The sequence below is a fragment of the Thamnophis elegans genome, unplaced genomic scaffold, assembly GCF_009769535.1.
Source record: "Thamnophis elegans isolate rThaEle1 unplaced genomic scaffold, rThaEle1.pri scaffold_59_arrow_ctg1, whole genome shotgun sequence".
NCBI lineage: Eukaryota > Metazoa > Chordata > Lepidosauria > Squamata > Colubridae > Thamnophis > Thamnophis elegans.
Window position 1 is genome coordinate 248084 of NW_022473899.1, and position 17714 is coordinate 265797.

At 57.8% G+C, this 17714-nt stretch overlaps 1 protein-coding gene across 1 annotated transcript in view; it reads right to left on the reverse strand.

Moving 5' to 3' along the window:
• Positions 1-17714, reverse strand: part of COL11A2 (collagen type XI alpha 2 chain) — a 41231-nt gene that overhangs the window by 1155 nt on the left and 22362 nt on the right. The window contains exons 26-64 of the mRNA XM_032238718.1: positions 17296-17349; positions 16846-16890; positions 16038-16091; positions 15846-15953; positions 15711-15764; positions 15520-15573; positions 14755-14799; positions 14471-14524; positions 14158-14202; positions 13785-13838; positions 13637-13690; positions 12374-12427; positions 12168-12275; positions 11794-11883; positions 11189-11242; positions 10450-10557; positions 10180-10287; positions 10026-10079; positions 9866-9919; positions 9530-9637; positions 8240-8293; positions 8060-8113; positions 7916-7969; positions 7152-7205; positions 6678-6785; positions 6270-6323; positions 6122-6175; positions 5051-5104; positions 4362-4415; positions 3780-3887; positions 3466-3519; positions 3319-3372; positions 3103-3210; positions 2970-3023; positions 2851-2886; positions 2669-2722; positions 1768-2044; positions 1091-1203; positions 375-443 (exon numbers count right to left, since the gene is read on the reverse strand). Coding sequence (XP_032094609.1) covers positions 375-443; positions 1091-1203; positions 1768-2044; positions 2669-2722; positions 2851-2886; positions 2970-3023; positions 3103-3210; positions 3319-3372; positions 3466-3519; positions 3780-3887; positions 4362-4415; positions 5051-5104; positions 6122-6175; positions 6270-6323; positions 6678-6785; positions 7152-7205; positions 7916-7969; positions 8060-8113; positions 8240-8293; positions 9530-9637; positions 9866-9919; positions 10026-10079; positions 10180-10287; positions 10450-10557; positions 11189-11242; positions 11794-11883; positions 12168-12275; positions 12374-12427; positions 13637-13690; positions 13785-13838; positions 14158-14202; positions 14471-14524; positions 14755-14799; positions 15520-15573; positions 15711-15764; positions 15846-15953; positions 16038-16091; positions 16846-16890; positions 17296-17349 — 2826 coding nt within the window. The remainder of the gene's footprint in view (positions 1-374; positions 444-1090; positions 1204-1767; positions 2045-2668; positions 2723-2850; positions 2887-2969; positions 3024-3102; positions 3211-3318; positions 3373-3465; positions 3520-3779; positions 3888-4361; positions 4416-5050; positions 5105-6121; positions 6176-6269; positions 6324-6677; positions 6786-7151; positions 7206-7915; positions 7970-8059; positions 8114-8239; positions 8294-9529; positions 9638-9865; positions 9920-10025; positions 10080-10179; positions 10288-10449; positions 10558-11188; positions 11243-11793; positions 11884-12167; positions 12276-12373; positions 12428-13636; positions 13691-13784; positions 13839-14157; positions 14203-14470; positions 14525-14754; positions 14800-15519; positions 15574-15710; positions 15765-15845; positions 15954-16037; positions 16092-16845; positions 16891-17295; positions 17350-17714) is intronic.

Below are 17714 nucleotides of genomic sequence, written 5' to 3' on the forward strand. Positions count from 1 at the left end.
TGGCAAGTTTCACAAATATCGCTCCGGGTCCTTCGGAATGAAATTTGGGGTGTCGCGTGAACGCAGCACAAGGACTGAGCCACTGAGTGGCCACCATTGTCAGTCCTTTATGGAAGGAGGATTTCCCGGTAGAGACCCATTTCCCGCCTCCCCTCCAGATCCCCGCCCCAAGTAAGAGGTCTCCCCCATCACAAGCTTGGAGGTCAGGCACCCCTCCAGCCCAGGAATCCTGGCTGCCTCCTGGGATCGGAGCCCTCTTTCCTGCGTGTCTTTCCAACACCCTCCAGGAGGAGAGATTCGGGTGCAGGAAAGGGGGGCCCTCCCTTCCTGAGAGACGAAGGGGGAGGACCCCATCCCCCAGCCAGGGGACTCACCTGATGGCCCTTCTGGAACTGGCTGAACCACCTCGGCGGCATCTCCTCCTCCCAGGCAGCCATTGCCACCTGCAAACGGAGTGGGGGGGGTAGGAAATCAGGGGACTTTCTTGAGCCAGGAGGGGCCGAAGCAAGCTGTGCCATGCGTGGCTTGGTTTTCTGACCCACAGAGAGAGGGGGGCACCCAAAAGCAGCAGGGCCTTGTGGTGGCTGGCCCCAAAGGCAAATTCTGCCCTTTGGCTTTCTGATGGGGTCCATTCCCCCCTCTGCAGAGGGCTTGATCCATGGGGCTGGGACCCATGGCCACCCTGCCCCATTCAAAGGCCTTCTGGCCTTCGCAGGACCAGGCTTGGTTCGTACCTGGATGGGAGACCAAGAGGCAACCACGGAATTGCAGCCTCAGCCGGAAGAGGCTCGTGGCAAAGCCCTTCGCCCTGAAACGCAGCCTTTGCCCCCTGCCCAGACAGGCTGTGCCCACCACGGCCATTTGGAGCAACGCAGGGGTGCCCAGACTGGGTGCTCTCCGCCCTCCCCAGGAGGGCCAGCCTAACATTGCCAGGAGTGCCACCTTTCCTATTTCAGTACCCATCTTGGTTTTCATAAGCTGCCCACCCCACAAATGGCAGAAACGGGGACATCGGCTTTCAGGGTTGGGGCTCCCCAAGATCCCCCAGTAGGGTCAGTTCTAACCCCCCCACCCATGATCCCCTCCTCACCTCTCGAGATTCCCAGCTGGGGAAGACGCATGTCTCACCCCCCGCCGTGAAGTTACAATAAACCTTGAAGGAGTCGCGGGTACAGCCCTGGTTGGGGTCGATCCAGTATTCGCCTGGGGAGGAAGACAGGCCAAAGTTCCCCACCAAGGTTTCAGTTGGGGTGGGGTGGAGGTCCCCACAACTCCAGTAGCCCCTTGGCAAACTCATGCCCCTTCCCCCTCCCCCGCAAAAAAGAGAGTGCACCGTTTGATGGTGAAGGTGATTTGGAGTGTGAATATCCCCCCAGGATTTCACATTTGGCTTCCCAAGGTTTCCCCAAGGGCTTACAGGGAAAACCCCGGGTGGAGTCCCGGCATGGGGAGAGGGAGGATGACAGATCAGAGGATCTGAGGCTTCCCCCCTCCTCCACTTGCAAGGGCTGCTGGGTGTTCTAGTTAATCCAGCAGCTTCTGGGTTTTGACGAAGGCACCAGCGGCTCAACAGAGTCCATGGGACACGCCGCCTTGCCAATCGGGTTGCACTCCCTGCCCAGGACAGAAGCCATGTGGGTCAAGGCGGGAGGGCCAGGGAATCGCCCTGGGGGAGGCAAGCAGGCCTCTTTTCCAGAAGACCCCAGACAGCGTTTTGTCTGAAAGGGTGTAGGGTCCCTCCCACCTCTGTTATCCCGTTACACCCACCGTCGGGCAGTTCAGGCTGGCTCAGCCGGAGGTCCTGGCAGGTGCGGGCAGGGCTGTCCTGGGTGCCCAGTGGCTTCCGCATCCCCTCGATCTCCTGGCGGAGGGACTCCAGGGAGCCGTAGATCTCCTCCACACGCCGGGAGGTCGGCTGTCCCGCTGCCCCATCGGCCGCCATCTCCTCCACCTCCTCTGGCACCAGCTGGCTACCATCCACCGAGCGCCGGCTCTTCTTGTGGCGCTGGATTGGTAGGGGCTGGATGGCTTCGCCTGGTGGACCCTGCCAAAGAGTTTACACTTGTTCACACAACGCCTGTGGGGTTTGGCCCAGTGGTGAAATTCTTTTTTTTTTTACTACCGGTTCTGTGGGTGTGGCTTGGTGGGCGTGGCAGGGGAAGGATACCGCAAAATCCCCATTCCCTCCCCATTCTGGGGCCAGCCAGAGGTGGCATTTACCCACTCTCCGAACTACTCAAAATTTCCGCTACCGGTTCTCCAGAACCTGTCAGAATCTGCTGGATTTCACCCCTGGCTTGGCCCCATTTAGGGGGTCTCAAGTAGATTGGCCAATGCAGGGAGTCCTCACTTTACGAACACAATGGAGGCCAAAATGTATGTTGCTAAGTGAGACATTGAGTTTCGTCCCATTTTATGACTTTTCTCACCATAATTGTTAAACAAACTACCGTGGTAGATTAGTAACGCTTGTTGTTAAGTGACTCCCATTGGCTTCCCCAATGAAGGTTGCGAAAAGGGATCATGTGACATTGTGACTGTCGTAAATGTCAGTCAGTTGTCAAGCGTCTGAATTTTGATCACGTGACTGTGTGGACCCAGCCTTCTCCCAGACCTCTCCTCTGCCGAGGGGAAACCAAGGCAGGGTGGAGTGAGTCTGGGGTCTTACCGGCTTCCCAGGGGGGCCAGGAATGCCCCGCTGTCCTTTGGGTCCGGCTTCGCCCTGGAATCAAATCGCCAAGAGGTTAGTCCTCAAGGAGAGACTTTCCTCTCTTTTTTCTCCCCACCCCTTTGCTCCTTCCCCCCACCCCACCCACCCCAAGCGCTATGGGGCAGGGCTACGTCGCTCACCGTGGCTCCTTTGGCACCCTGAGGACCGGGAGAACCCTAAAAAGAGAAGGAGAGAGTTGGGGTCCCCGTCCCGGAGATGTAAGAGGGTTTGGGGGGTGGTGGAATCAGGCGCTACTCACAGGAAGTCCAGGGGGCCCTGCGGGGCCAAGAGGGCCGGTCGGTCCAGGGATGCCCTGCAGGGAGAGAGCAAGAGGTTAAGGTGGTCCCTGTCCCTCCAGCCCCCTCCCAAGCCCCCCTACCCCCAGCACTTACAGTCTCTCCTTTAAGCCCACCACTCCCTGAGGGCCCAGGGGCCCCTTGGTCCCCTTTGTCTCCTTGCTCTCCAGCCGGTCCAATCAAGCCGATGAGTCCCGGGTGGCCCTGTGGAGAGACGTAGGGGGGGTGAGCAGGTGGGGGGGATCCCTCCCCTCCCAGAAGGCCGTTCACTCAGGGCGAGCACCAAACCCAGCTCGCCTGTCTCCCTCCTACCTTCTCTCCTTTGGGGCCCGTCTCGCCCTTCAGTCCAGGCAGTCCAGGGGGGCCCTATGGGAAGAAACACCCCCAAGGAAGCTTAAGCACTTCCTGTGACTTACAGACCCCCTCCCATTGGGTCCCCCCCAAAAGGTGGCTACTCACCGCAGGTCCTGGGGGCCCAGCCTGGCCTGTGGTTCCTGGTTTGCCTTGGGCCCCCTACAAGAGACCGAAGATCAAGACGTGAATGTGATCCCCCCCTTCAACAAGGGACCCTCCACTTCCCCCTTTCTAGCAAGCCAGAAATGGGTTTGCCCTCTGCCCGCTAAGAACTCTGGCCCCCAACCCACCCTCCAAGGATCCGTGAGTCTGGAATTGGCTCCGTTTCTCCCCCCTGACCCTCCCAGACTCTTCCTCCCCCCCCCCCCCGCATGAGCCGGAGAGACCCACGCAGCCCAAGCAGATGCCTTCCCCCTTACCACAGATCCAGGGACGCCTCTCAAGCCCTCCATGCCAGGTTTTCCAGGTGTCCCCTGGGGTCCCACAGCTCCGGTTTTGCCAGGGGGCCCGAGGGCTCCCGATTCTCCCTGGAGAGGGGAGAGTCAGGGTGGAATCGTGGTCAGACCGAGGGAAGGAAGGGCTCCCAGGAGAGGGCTTAGCTCAGCTCCTTCCAGCTTTGATGCGGTTGGATTGCACGACCTCTAAGGTCCCCCTCCACTCGCACGCCCTGCAATGCCCACTCAGGATGGAGTCCCCTTCAGCCTCTGGTCCAGACGGAAGCACCAGCAGAGCAATAGCTGAGAGGGGCCATGCGGCGTGAGCGGCCCCCCTCCCCAATTCTGGGGCCGAAGAACTCCTGCCCAACAGCCGCCCTGCCCCATGGGTGCAGTTGGGACCCCCCATCTGTCCTGCCCCCTCATCTCCCCACCTTCCCTTTTCTCCCAGGGAAACCCCTTAGTGGGGATTGAAGGCTCCTTAGCCGCCATCCAGAAGGCCCAGTCCAACCCCCACTCCTTCTATGGGGCGTGGTGACCTCCCCACCCAGAGGCAGCCCCACTCACCTTCTTGCCCTTCATCCCCTGCCGTCCCTCGGGGCCGGGAGCTCCAGCGGGGCCCTGTAGAGAGGAGAACGAGAGGTTGGTTGAGTCGGGGGGTCTTTGCCCCTCTGGAGAGGTGGGGCTGGGAGGAAACAGAGGCCAGAGCAGTCCGGAGTCCTTCTTTTCTGCTTTCCCTTCAGAAGGGAGGGGGCTTTTCTTGGACCCCTGCAGCTGAAGGAGTGTGTGGGAGGACACGGCGTTAGTTCCTGCTGATTCGGGACAGTTTGGCTGAACCGGTAGTAGTTTTGGCGGCCTGGGCCACTGGAACTGGCAATGACCCAGGCCTGCCACGCCCCGGAAGCGGTTCTCCGGTTTTTTGGTTCTCCGCATGCACAGAGCAATCTTAGTTGTATTGCACATGTGCGTGCAGTGAGCATCAAGCAAGCATTCGTGTGCAAAGCATGCACACGCGTGTGCCACATCTCTGAGTGAACCGGCAGTAGTCTGTGCCGGAACCCACCACTGGTTAGACCCCAGAGGAGACGTGGTTCCCGAGTCCGGATTTTGGGGGATGGTCTTTTGCTGGGGGCCTTGGAGGGGCCCTGGCTGCCTTTCTCTTCCCCTTGTCCCGTGACTCCCAATCCCAGGCCCCAGTGCAGGGGGCGGGGGGGACGACAGGCATCTCCTCCCCAATGAGGTGGACCCCAACTTACCCGCTTCCCGAGTGGCCCAGGGGGACCAGCCTCACCAGATGGCCCCGGAGACCCCTGAAAAAGGAAGGAGAGATAATAAAAAAAGCTATTAGATTGTGCAGAGATGAATAGGTTGACAATGAAAATAAAGGATAAAGAGGAATCGTGGAGAAGATTTTATGACTGGCAAGAGAAAGGAAACTAGAAAAGAAAATAGGGAGAAGATAAATACTATTAAATGGAAAAGGGGGGTGGGAAGAAGGGGAAAACAGAAAAGGAAATATTAAATATATAAGTATATATTCAAGAGTGAGATATAAAGTGGGGGAACATAACTAGGGCAGACTAGTGAAGGTAAGGGAATAAGAAATGATACTAAATTATATTTGGCTTGATGGAAATGCCATCCCAAGGAAACGTAAACTGAGTTTTGAAATATATACACCAACAATAATAGAAAAAGAAAGAGAGAGAGGAGGAGAGAACGAAAGGAAGATGGGGGAGAGAAGAAAGAGGTAAGGAGAGGAGGATGGAAGGCAGAGAAAGAGAAGGAGAGTGGGTAGAAAGGGGAAGAGGAAGAGCAGGAGTAGGAGAAACGGAAGGGAAGAAGGAAGGGGAAGGAGAGGAGGAAGGAGGAAAGTAGAGAAGAGAAGGAGAACAAGGAAGTGTTTCAAAAGGAGGAAGGAATGGTAAATAAAGCAACCCAAACTGAACATTACAACTTATTAAATGAAATAATTAATGTATAAGAATTATAAATGTAAGGAAGAATAACAATTATGGGAATGTATTCTTAAAATGCTGTGTAGGAGAATAAAAAACGTCTTTGGGGGAAAAAAAGGAAAAAAGGAAAGAGAGAGATTAGAGAGAGATTAGCTGCCCGGAGTCCTTCGGGATTGCGCGGCCTATAAATTTTATTAATAAATTTTATTAATAAATAGAGTCTGTACTGGAGTTTCGGGGCACAAGCAGGAGGCCCCTGAAGGGGTGGGGTGCAGTGGGAAGCCAGGGGGCAGATGGCATCCGATTCCTGCTGGACCCAGCCATACCCTAGGTAGGGTTTAAACCTTTCCCCCCCCCTCAAATGCTCACCGCCTCTCCGGGTTCCCCGTTTTCTCCTTGCTCGCCTTTGGCTCCGTCTTGGCCCTGTGGGGAGAGGCACATGGGTTCTGGTGCTCTTTGGCCCTTAGCGGAGGGCGGGCTCAGAGGGGCCCAGCCAAGAGGGGAGGGTCGTACTCACCCGGGGCCCGATTCCTCCGGGGGGTCCGGGGTCTCCAGGGAAGCCGACTGGGCCCTGAGCCCAGAGAAAAGTCAAAGGTCACCAGAGTCCCCATTTCTCTCCCCTCCCCCGAGATAAATGTTGAATTCCGCACTTTTAAGGCTCATCTAATCCTTACATTTCCCCCCCACCCCCCAAAAAAGAAAACCCTACAAGGCTTTTTGAATACTTGGACAAAACAGGCCATTACGTCAGATTTATTCACCGCCAGCTTCCCCCGACCCTAAACTACAAATCCCATGTCTTCTCTGGTTCTGGGATTACTGGGGCTTGTAGTCCACCTGAGTCTAGAGTGGGGGAGGAAGTTGCTCCCAGTCCCAGACCTCCCTCCTCCACACCAGCCCCTCCCATGTCTGCTGTTTCCCTTACCGGGTTCCCCTTGGGCCCATCGTCCCCGACAGGGCCTCTCCCTCCGGGGGGTCCAGCCACACCAGCGCTCCCGGCTTCCCCTTTCTCTCCTTGCTCACCCCGTGGGCCCTGAGGAGAGAGGAGGGGCTGTCAGAGTCAAGGGGCCCACCCGGAGCCTCCAGACGCAGGCACAGTATACCGCTCAAAATGCAGGAAGTGGAAAAGAGGGCACGCTGCTGCCCCAAAGCCCCTCTTCAGCCTTGGACTGGGGAGAGGCAGCCAGGCCTTATCGGGGGGGAGGGGGTCTGTGGCACCTGGGGCATATGGTGGCACACTTTCCCACCCCGTTGTGTAGGCAGGTGTGTGAAGACTGCTCCACATGGGACTTGGGGCCACGGACTTCTGGTGCCAAGGGGCAGGAGGAGGGGAAGAGGGGCACGGGGAATGCAGCATGTACAGCCACACAATCATGGGGGGCAGAAGAAAGAGACGTACCTTCGGGCCAGGCTCTCCGGGGCCTCCAGGCCCACCCTGCTCTCCCGATTCGCCCTGCGATGGGGAAGGGAGGTTAGTGGATCAGGCCCCTGTTGGGTTCCTGTGCTACCTTTTGCCTCCTGGCCCTCCAAAGTCCCAAGGAGTCGGCTGGTTGTGGACAACCGTTTGGTTCCCGGACACGGAGGTCCCAACAATGCGCTTGATACAACCCAGGAAAGCCATCTTTGGGAGGGCAGGAACTGTCCCGGCTAGGGCTGGGGGTGATGGGAGGGATGCTCTACCCCAGCTGGACAAGCAAAGGTCGCAAGAGCTGAACCGTCTAAGACGGCGGTCTGCCATCTTTCCGGCGTTGCAAACCAGCAGGGCGGCAGAGAGGGGGAGGTTCCGTGTGAGCAGTGGATGAGCGCATAGCTCCATTTGTGTGAGTGGCAAGTATGTGCGTCCACTGCTCACAAAAACGGGGCCGCGTGTGTGCGCTTGCAAGCCCGCCCGTTGCACATGCAAATAAAACTGTGTAGGTGCACATGCCCGACACTTCTGCGGCCCGGTTCTGAATGGGCTGGGTTGGGGACCCCTGGCCTAAGGGCCTCAGTGCCCCCCACGGGAGAGGAAGGACTCTGTGCAGAGAGAGCCACGAGGACCATGGCCTAGATCCACCTCTGACGGGAGATCCTCCCAAGGAGCTTGGAAAAGCCCCACCTTGGGGCCTCGCCCTGAGACCCCAGGCCCTGCCCTCTGCCAAGCATCCCCCGGAGCCCATGTACCTTTTGTCCTGGTGGACCCTCGTTTCCAATCCCTCCTGGGGGGCCTTGCGGACCCTGTGGGAAAAAGAGATCCAACCGGGCTCAGCCTTGGGAATCCATTGAAGGAAGGAATCAAGTGGAAAAGAGGGTGGAAGGCACACTCACGCTAGCTCCGGAGGGCCCAGCTGGGCCTCGGGGTCCTGGGGGTCCTGGGGGTCCCTGCAAGAAAATACTGATGAGCATCCACATATCTTGTTTCCCGACAACAGAGCTGGGTAGGAACCATGTGGGGGGGGGTTTGAGGGTCTGGGAGGGATTCCCCTTAGGGAAGACGGTGGCACTTACTAGGGGTCCACCGTCGCCTGTCTCCCCCTTCTCCCCAGATGGTCCGGGCAGCCCCTGTCAAGAAAGACTGTGTGTAAACTGGCATTTGAAATAAGAGGACAAGAAGACGAGCAATTTTATAAGATGTGGGACTGGTTTTATCAGTGGCTGGGGAAAAAAACTTGGAAATGAAAAATGTTTTACTTACGTTTTAATTGAAGGAGATAAGTAATAATACAATTATGTTCTCAAATAGATTAATAACGATACAATGAAAGACTGATATATATATATATATATATAGAGCCAAGGTGGCGCAGTGGTTAAATGCAGCACTGCAGGCTACTGCTAGATCAGCAGGTCAGCGGTTCAAATCTCACTGGCTCAGGGTTGACTCAGCCTTCCATCCTTCCGAGGTGGGTAAAATGAGGACCCAGATTGTTGGGGGCAATATGCTGACTCTCTGTAAACCGCTTAGAGAGGCCTGAAAGGCCTATGAAGCGGTATATAAGTCTACTGCTATTGCTATTGCTATTGCTATTGCTATTGCTATTGCTATTGCTATTGCTATATATATATATATATATATATATATATATATATATATATATATATATATATATATATATATATATATATATATATGAATTGAATAATTTAGAACATTTTGTTTTAAAATGAAGGACAAGGATAATAATGATTCTATGTACATTTGATAGAGGATCGGTGATATTAGGCATAACTCTAAGTAGTGATGTATATTGTAAAGATACCTTGTTGTTGACAAATAATTTTAATAAGGAAGTAAAGATTGGTATATGTATGAAGTGAGTATTTAGAATACCTTGTTGAAAAATGAAGGAATAACATCTTTGTTTGAATGTATGAATATACAAGGACAACAATGAAGATAAGCACACTCGATAGATGATTGGCGGGATTATGCATAATTGAAAGTAGTGATGTATAAACATAAACAGTTGGTAAATTCTTTTGCACTGTAAAAATATTCAGAATCAGATAAGGGATTACAAAAAGGTATATTGTTATTAAACAGACAATCAAGAATGTAAGGGAATTGGGTTTGTTGAAAAGAAATATTAATCGTAATTGAATATAGGTTGTACAATGAAAGTGAGGTATCTACTTAGACGGAAAATCTGTGATTGTATAATTGAGAATATGGATGCACAAACGCTTGTAACCAAACGACATGCTGTATGTAATGGATGAGAATTTTTTTTATGTCGTCTTTTATGTTTAAAAATAAAATAAAAAATATGGGGGGAAAAGCAGGACTGTGTTTGTTACCTGTAAGCCAATGGGTCCTGGTGCCCCATTGAATCCTCGGATGCCGTCGTCCCCCTTCGCCCCATAATGGCCCTGGGCGCCCCTCGCTCCTGGCTCACCATCCGCACCCTAAAGGCGGCCGAGAAGGAGGCAATCGGAGAGTTAGGACCCAAAGGAGAGCCAAACCCAGATCTCCCTGCCCCCCCTCTCCTGCCCATTTCAAGGCGGGGGCTGTCTCCCCAGAGGCCAAGGGCCTCCTTGCCATACTCCGGAGTCGCCCACGGGGTGGCGTCCGGAGGACCAAAGGTATAACCGTGGGACCCCCAGGAAACAAGGGGAAACCCCGCAGACACTTACCGCCGGACCCGGCTGTCCAACCGAACCGAGGGAGCCTGGGGGCCCCGGGGGACCCTGCAGGAGGAAGAGGAGCTTATCAGCTGGGCGACGAGCAGAGTCACAGCGGCCGATCCCGGCTCCCTCCGCCCCACTGCGATTCCTGCGCGGGGGTTAGTCTTACCTGCTCGCCTTTGCCGCCTTTGGGCCCCTTGCGACCCGGGTCCCCCACTTCTCCCTGCAGAGGCGAAGAGAAGACAGAGGGGAGGGAGGCTCAGTCCAGGAAGGGGGGGAAAGACGAGGATGCGCCCACGGGGGTCAACCCACCAGCCACTCACCTTATCACCGTCCTCACCCGGGGCCCCGTGTGGCCCTGCAGGGCCGGGCAAACCAATGGGGCCCTGGGCACCATCTCGGCCAGCGGGGCCAATGGGTCCTTTTTCACCCTGGGGGAGAAGAGGGAAACTGAGGCTGAGAGGATGGACTCTCCTCTCCTCTGGCCCATCACTCCTCGCCCCCTTCCTCCTCACCCACAGACCCCCAAGCGTAGCTCTTCCGTGTCCCCTTCCCTTTCTCCCCACCATCGCAAGGCATGTACCCCTACTCACAGGCACGCCCTTCTCTCCCCCCGGGCCATGTGGCCCCTGGGGGCCAGGTCTGCCTGGAGGCCCAACGGGGCCTCCTGATCCTGCGGGACCCTTCTCTCCGGGAGACCCCTGGAAGGAGAAGGAAAATGACGGTCAACCCGGACACAACGGGCACAAAAGGAGAGAGGCAGGAGGTTTCCATGCTGACCCTGCCTCTCACTCTAAAGCCCATCCTCCCCAGCCAGTGAAGGAGGCTGGGACCAGGCAGAGAGATGGTGGGGACCAAAGGCCTGGGAATCTTCTGCAGGGAGGGGGGTGTCTCCTTCTTTACTCCGGGCCCCTCATGAAGGGGGTGGATCCCTCCCTCTTTCCCACCTTAGCCCCCTGCCTTTGGGGGTGGAAAGGGGGGGCTGGGGGCGGTAGTGAAATTCAATTTTTTTTACTACCGGCTCGGTGGGCATGGCTTGGTGGGCGTGGCAGGGGAAGGCTGCTGCAAAATCCCCATTCCCTCCCCACTCTGGGCCCAGCCAGAGGAGGCATTTGCCGGTTCTCCAAACTGCTCAACATTTCCGCTAACGGTTCTCCAGAACCTCTCAGAACCGGCTGAATTTCACCCCCGGCTGAGGGTCAAGGAAGCAGCCCAGCACCGGTCCAGGTTCAATTTCCGATTGTATCGTGGAGGTGAAATCCCAGATCGTGATCTCGTAAGAGCTAAAACCAGATCTCTGGGTGACCGGAAGGAAGCGGCTGAAATACTCACCGCTGGTCCTGGGGGGCCGGCAGGTCCCTCGTTGCCTTTCAGTCCAGGGCCCCCCTGCTCAGGAAGAGAAGAGGCTTAGCAGGCTCCCCTCCCCTCAATGGCACTCCCCCAGATGAAGGACGAGGGGGGGGGAACCAAAATCCCCTCCCCCACACCCGCCCTCAAGATCTCCTCTCTCTTGCCTTCCACTCCCCCCCCAACCCTCATGTCCGGGCTGTTTCCTTGGGGGGGAGGGGCGGTGTCTCCCCATTTCTGACCAAAGAGTGACCAGCCGTGTTGCTTCAGGACCCATAGAAAGAGGCCCCATCAACCCAGAAAGGGGGGCTCTAAATGAGGTCCCAGAGCCAAGGCTGGTGGGCCCCAACTTTGAAGAGGGGCCCTTCTGAGTGACCCCAACTGAAGCTGACCATCTGGCAGACCTGGAATTTCGCTCTCCAGGGGGAGAGGGGGCAAGAAAGAAAAAGAGAAGTAGAAGGAGAGAAAGAAAGAAGGAAGGAAGGAAGGAAGGAAGGGCCTCGGTGGGGGCTTCCTATTCCTGCTCCCTCCCTAGATGGGGTCTCCCCCCCCCAACCGTCCCCTCGAGTGGGGGGGGGGCAGGTACGTACAGCCGTGCCGGGAAGGCCTCGCTCTCCGGGGAAGCCCCTCAGCCCTGGGGGTCCGTCCTTCCCGGGGCCTCCGGTGGTTCCTGGGTCGCCCTGAAAGACACATGGAGCGTCACAATGGGTTGCCCCCCCCGCACCCCACATCGGAGGACGAAGGCAGACACCCCCCCCAATACTCTGCACAGCCACAAAAAGAAAACCCTCGCAGGGAGGGTCCAGTGGACGAGGACTAGCTGGCGGGGACAACTGCCAGTCAAAGGGGGGATGGGGTACCCAGCCCTGAGGGCCCTGGAGACCTCCCTCCGTAGGGGCCAGGGGAGGGGAGGGGGACGGAGGGGCGGCAGGAAGCATCTGCCTGGCTGGCCACGGTGGGTTACCTTGGTTCCTTCCTTCCCGGAGGGCCCTGGCAGGCCTTGTTCTCCTGGAGGTCCTGGGGGCCCCGAGTGGCCCCTCTCCCCCAACTGGCCCGTTTCCCCCGCAGGCCCCTGTGGGAGGAAGCACCAGGGAGGGAGAGCGTTGGAAGGGCTGCTGCCCCTCCCCTCCCCTCCCACCCACCCACCCACTTTCCGGCAGCATCTGTTACCTGTGGCCCCACGATCCCGGGGCCACCTGGAGAGCCGGCCTTCCCTTGCAGCCCCTGGAAGACAGAAGAGGAGAGAGTGGCAGGGAGGGGCTGGGGGACAGCGACATCCCCTCCCCTCTGAACCAGGCCCCACCGGGGCTGAACCTCTTCACTCCTGGTCACCAGTGTTTGCCCCGGCCTAGCTGGGAAAGGGTGGGATTCGCACACAAAGCCTTCTCAATGCGGAACCGGAGTCTTCCCTGCTAGTCTCCAAAGCCAGGAGTAGGCCAGGGAGTGGGGGGCATGCGGACGAAGAGTGTCAGGCCTGCCCCACTTCCTATTCTTCTGCTATCCCTTTACTATGGTGGGGATTGTACGGAGTTAGATGCTACGTAGCCATAACAACATTCTTTCTAGAAAGCCAAGGTCATTATCCTTTGTTCTCTGCGTCTCTGCACCTGACCGGAACTGGATGGGTGGAAGCTGCCAGCATGGCAGGGGGAGATTGGCCCATGGGGTGGACTTGTGGGTGTTGGGGGCGAGATCTTGAACTTTCAACTGGGTGGGGAAAACCGGGAAGCTTTCAGATTCAGGGTTTTCCCAGATGTGCCAACATGGCTCTCTTCATCAATGGGAACTCTGAGGAATCCTTTGCCTCGGACTCTGATTTATTTTGGGGTGCTATTTGGAACCCTGACACTGAGGTCCCTTGAGCATGTGCCAAGTGCCCTGAATAATTCTGAGTACAGGCCTCTCGCTAGTAATCTAGCAGATTTATTGGTATATATATATATAGTCCTCCGGGATTGGGCGGCCTATAAATCTAATAAATTGAATTGAATAAATTGAAATTATATATATATATATATATATATATATATCAGCCTTTTGCTCTGCACAGCTGGAGGTGGCCTAATTCCTGCTTCCTCTTCCTGGACCCTCCCCTCCCCAAAAACCCAACCCTGTGGGGGTGGGTGGGATTAAGTTAGAAAACTTCTCTAAATAAAACCTACAGGGAATTTGCACAATGATTATGTTAATCTCAAATGTTGGGCGCTGGAAGAAGGAAGCGTTTGGATTCAGACGTAAATCTAAAAGGTTTCAAACTTTAAAATAAAGACTGGGTTTTTTTTGTGGAAAATCAAGTTCTGAAGCGTTGAGGGGCGGGGGGTTTGGGGAGAGGCTCCCAGGGGCTAATCTGAGCCCCACATCGTCCCACAGGAGGGGGGAACAGCTGCCTAGGGGACCCTCGCCAGGCAGGGCCACAACGGGGCCGTCGCTCACCACTTCTCCACGCTGTCCCGGGTGGCCGGGCATCCCGTCCTTCCCGGGGGGGCCCTGTGGGCAAAGAAAGGGGGCAGAGTCAGTGGCTGGGGAGGGGGGAGGAAGACAGGGGTGGGGGGGCAGAGGAGGGGAGGGGTCCGTGACTCACCGGCGGGCCTTTCGGTCCGGGAAATCCGTTCGGCCCCTGAGTTCCTGGTTGCCCCTGCAGGAGGAAGAGGAAGAGGAAGAGGAGGAGAGACCCCATTAGGGGTTGTGTCCCCCGCAAAGCTGAACCCAAATGAGAACTCTGCAACCTCCAGACGGCCAGCAGGAAACCTGGCTTGGAAAGGATTATGGTCTCTGAGGCTCTTGAACCCGCTCGGCTTCTTCCAGAGAGGCCCCCTCCCCAACCCAGCCGGGAGCCCCCCGTGGCGGAGGACGGAGGGCGAGGGGAGCTGTCCTTTCGCCAGGTGCTTTACACCGGTTGGGATGACCTGCCGGCTGGCCAGGTGGCTCCGGCCCAATCAGGAGCCTGGGCTTACCCGTTCTCCTGGGGGCCCCGAGGGCCCTTCGCCACCAGAGGTGCCCTGGGGGGAGAAGAGGGAGGGGTCAGGAAGAAACGCCCGCCTGCCCACAGGGCAAATCCATACATCCCTGTTTCCGTGCGCAGGTTTTGTTGATCACGCACAAAAACGCACGCACGACCTGCGCAACCCGCTTCCTTTCCCCTCCCCAATTTTTCTCTCGGATTCTGAAAAATCTCCCGACTTTCCCCTCCCTCCCTCCTTCCCGACATGCGACCTCCAGCTGCAGGAGCAGTCTACCTCCGAATCTCCCCATCACCATCGGGCTCACCTTGGCTCCGAACTTCCCGGTGGCTCCTCGTGGCCCATGCTGGCCCCTGGGGCCCTGGGAGAGAGAGAGAGAGAGTGTGTGTCTGTCTGGGGGGGCCACAGCGCCACGCCCTGGGGGCCTCCCCGATGCCCACCCCCACTTTAGAGCCCCCAGCAGACCATCAGACCAAAAGACCGTCCCCCCACTATCCTTCGCACTTGGTGCCGGAAGGGAAAGGGGGAGGGAAGTGGGGGGAGAAAATCCCCTGCCAGACCCCTCCCCCCAAATCCATCCCTGTCACTCACGGAGGGTCCTCGCTCGCCTCGTGGTCCCATTTTCCCAGAGAGGCCCTGCAGCGGGGGAGGAGGAGCAAAGACCCGTCAAAGAAGCAGCCCCCTCCCCCCCCACCCCCCACCCCCCACACACACACCCTGCCCCTCTGCGCCCAGACATCCCAGGAGGGGCCCCAAACATGGTGGGAACCCCAGCGCCACTAACACAAACTGAAGCCTTCCTTCCTGACCCCCCACAGGTTCTTAGGGAAAGAGAGAATCCGAGGGAGACTTTGCGGGCCGTTCTCTGGTGACTTTTGGGAAAGGGAGAGAGAAAGAGAAAGAGAGAAAAAGGAAGGGAGGAAGGAAGAGAGAAAGAGAGAGGGAGGGAGAGAGAAAGAGAGAGAGGAGAGAGAGAAAGAAAAAGAGAGAAAGAAAGAGATAAGAGGGAGGGAGAAAAGAAAGGAAGAAAGAGAATGTGGAGAAAGGAAGGAAGGAAGGAAGGAAGGAAGGAAGGAAGGAAGGAAGGAAGGAAGGAGAGAGACCAAGCCTCCATAGGGACAAAAGACAGGATTGAACACAAACACACACTGGAGTTGCAACCCACAACAGCACCCACTACGCACCCCTTTGAGTAGGGGGTGGGGGGCTTTTGAGAGGTTGTGGGGCTGGGGGACCCTTTGCGCCCCACTTCTTCCCTGCAGCAGCTCGGCCCCTCCTCCTGGCTCCCTTGAGGGCCCTTCCAGGCCTCCGAGTGGCCCAGGAGCCCCCCCCCAAAAAAGAAGGGGTGCTACTTACCCGAAGCCCCTTCTCTCCGCCCGACCCGGGGAAGCCGGGGAAACCTTGGGAGCCCTGTGGAGGAAAGGGGAGGGTCACAAAGGAGGGGGAGAGGGGCCATTGGGGGACCAGCCCCCCCCTCCAGCTCACTCGGCTACTTCAACCCCCAATGGGGACCCCCAGTTCTCCCGCTCGCTCCGGCTCCCACTCACCTTGAGGCCCTGTCGGCCGGGATATCCGGGGAGTCCCGGCACACCAAGTTTGCCCTGCCAGGAGGGGAAGGAAGAGGGTCAGCAGTGGTGGTGGGGGGTCCGACTACGAAGCCCCCCCCCTGTCCCGTTACGCACCTTCTCTCCCACCAGTCCGGAAGGGCCGGGGTCTCCAGGGGGTCCCGTCCGCCCCTTGGAGCCTTCGGGTCCGTCTTCTCCACGGGACCCTGGGACCCCCAACTCACCCTGCGCAGAGAAGGCAGACGGTCGCACGAGGGGCTGCCCAGGTGCCCCCCCCCAGCCCCCCCCCTCCCCCGTGGGTGGACTTACCCTGTCGCCTTTCGGCCCCACGTCTCCCTTGATGCCCGGGAAGCCTTCTTCGCCCTACGGGAAGGGGGCAGCGTTCAGCAAGGGAGGGAGGGAAAAGCGGGACACCAAAACAGCCCCCCCCCCAGGGCCCCCGGACCCAACCTGCCAGCTCAGAGTCAGAATTGACAGCAGAAGAAAAAGGAGACGCTCAAGGAGGGGGCTTCAAACTGACCCCCTGCTCCGCTGAGACACCCCCTCCCGCTGCCCCCTCGGATGGGGGGGGCTGGCAGAGGGGAAGGGCTCAGAGTAGGGGAGCTGCGCTCCAGGGGTGCCCATCAAGCTGATTCACAGAGGGGTCGGTTCACAGCAAGGAGGGGGGGGAAACGGGGCATCCCACATGAAAGCACCCAGATCTGCCTCCTCTGGGGAAGAGGGGGTACCCCAAGAAGGGGCTGGGTTACAAAAGAGGGGACACCCCCCAAAATGCCTCCCCTCTCTTCAGGGCATGAAGCCCATCGGCCACAACTGCAGGAAAAGCAGATTCTGGGCAAGGGAAGGTCGGCTGGATGACCTCAAGCAACCCTGGCTGCATCATGGGGGGCAGGGCAGCTCCTCCTTTGCAGAGGGTGGGCTATAATGCAGCCACCAGGCGTCAGAGAGGGGAGGGGACCCCAATTCCAATCCACCCCATCATGGAAATCACCAGGTAACCCTGGGACCGTCTCCCGCCAGCTGCCTGGCCCACCTCGCAGGGCTGTCGTGAGGATGCCAGTGAGGTGGAGGGTGGGGGGTGGGGGGGCAGAGCCTTAAGCCGAAAGGAAGCTCTCACCTTCTCGCCCTTTTGCCCTTTCAAGCCGCGGACGCCGTCTGTACCCTGAGGGGGGACACGGGAGTCAGCGACGTGGGTTGAACTACAAGCCCCATGCTTCCCAGCAGCGACCCCGGGACGAGGGAGGAAGTTCTCCCTGAGTGCACGAACAACATGCCGCACCGGATGTGCCCATCGGGGAGGGGGCCCTTTTCTGGATTGAGGGGGGGGGCAAGGGGGGCTCCGGAGAGTCCTTCACTCTCTCAATACCCCCACCCTTTTCTCCCTCCGGAACTCTCCTCGCTTCCACACAGCCCCCCCCCTCAGTTTTGAGGAGCTTAGCCCCTCCCCAAGGGGGGGGGGGAAGACCCAGCATGACCCCCCCCTTTCCCATCAGTCACATATTGCCCTCCTCCTGAGTACCCCCCCCCACAAGCTTCTGGGGAGGGGGCCATCAGCAGACACACTCACCTTTCCTCCACGAGGACCCGGGTAGCCCACCAGGCCTTGGGGGCCGGAGGGGCCCTGAAAGGGGGGAGGGGAGAGGGAGGATCAGGGCCACACCACAAACTCATCCCCCCCCACCCAAGAATCACACCTCCCTCTTTTCTTGAAAAGCCCCCCCTGCTGGAGAGTCGAGGAAGTCGATGGATGCTTCCCCTGGTGGCCGAAAGGGGAACTGCACCTCCAAAAGGACCACTGAATACGAGTGGGGGGGCCCTAATCGTCTCTGCCCCCCACTTTGCAGGGATTTCTCACCTCCCCCCCCTCTCAATTATAGGACACATGCCCACCCAGGCTCACCCAGGATGGGGCCCTTGGCATCCACGAAGCCGCCCTTTTCATGCCCCCAGGGACTCTCCTGGGCCCCCCAAAGACCCCGGAGGCAG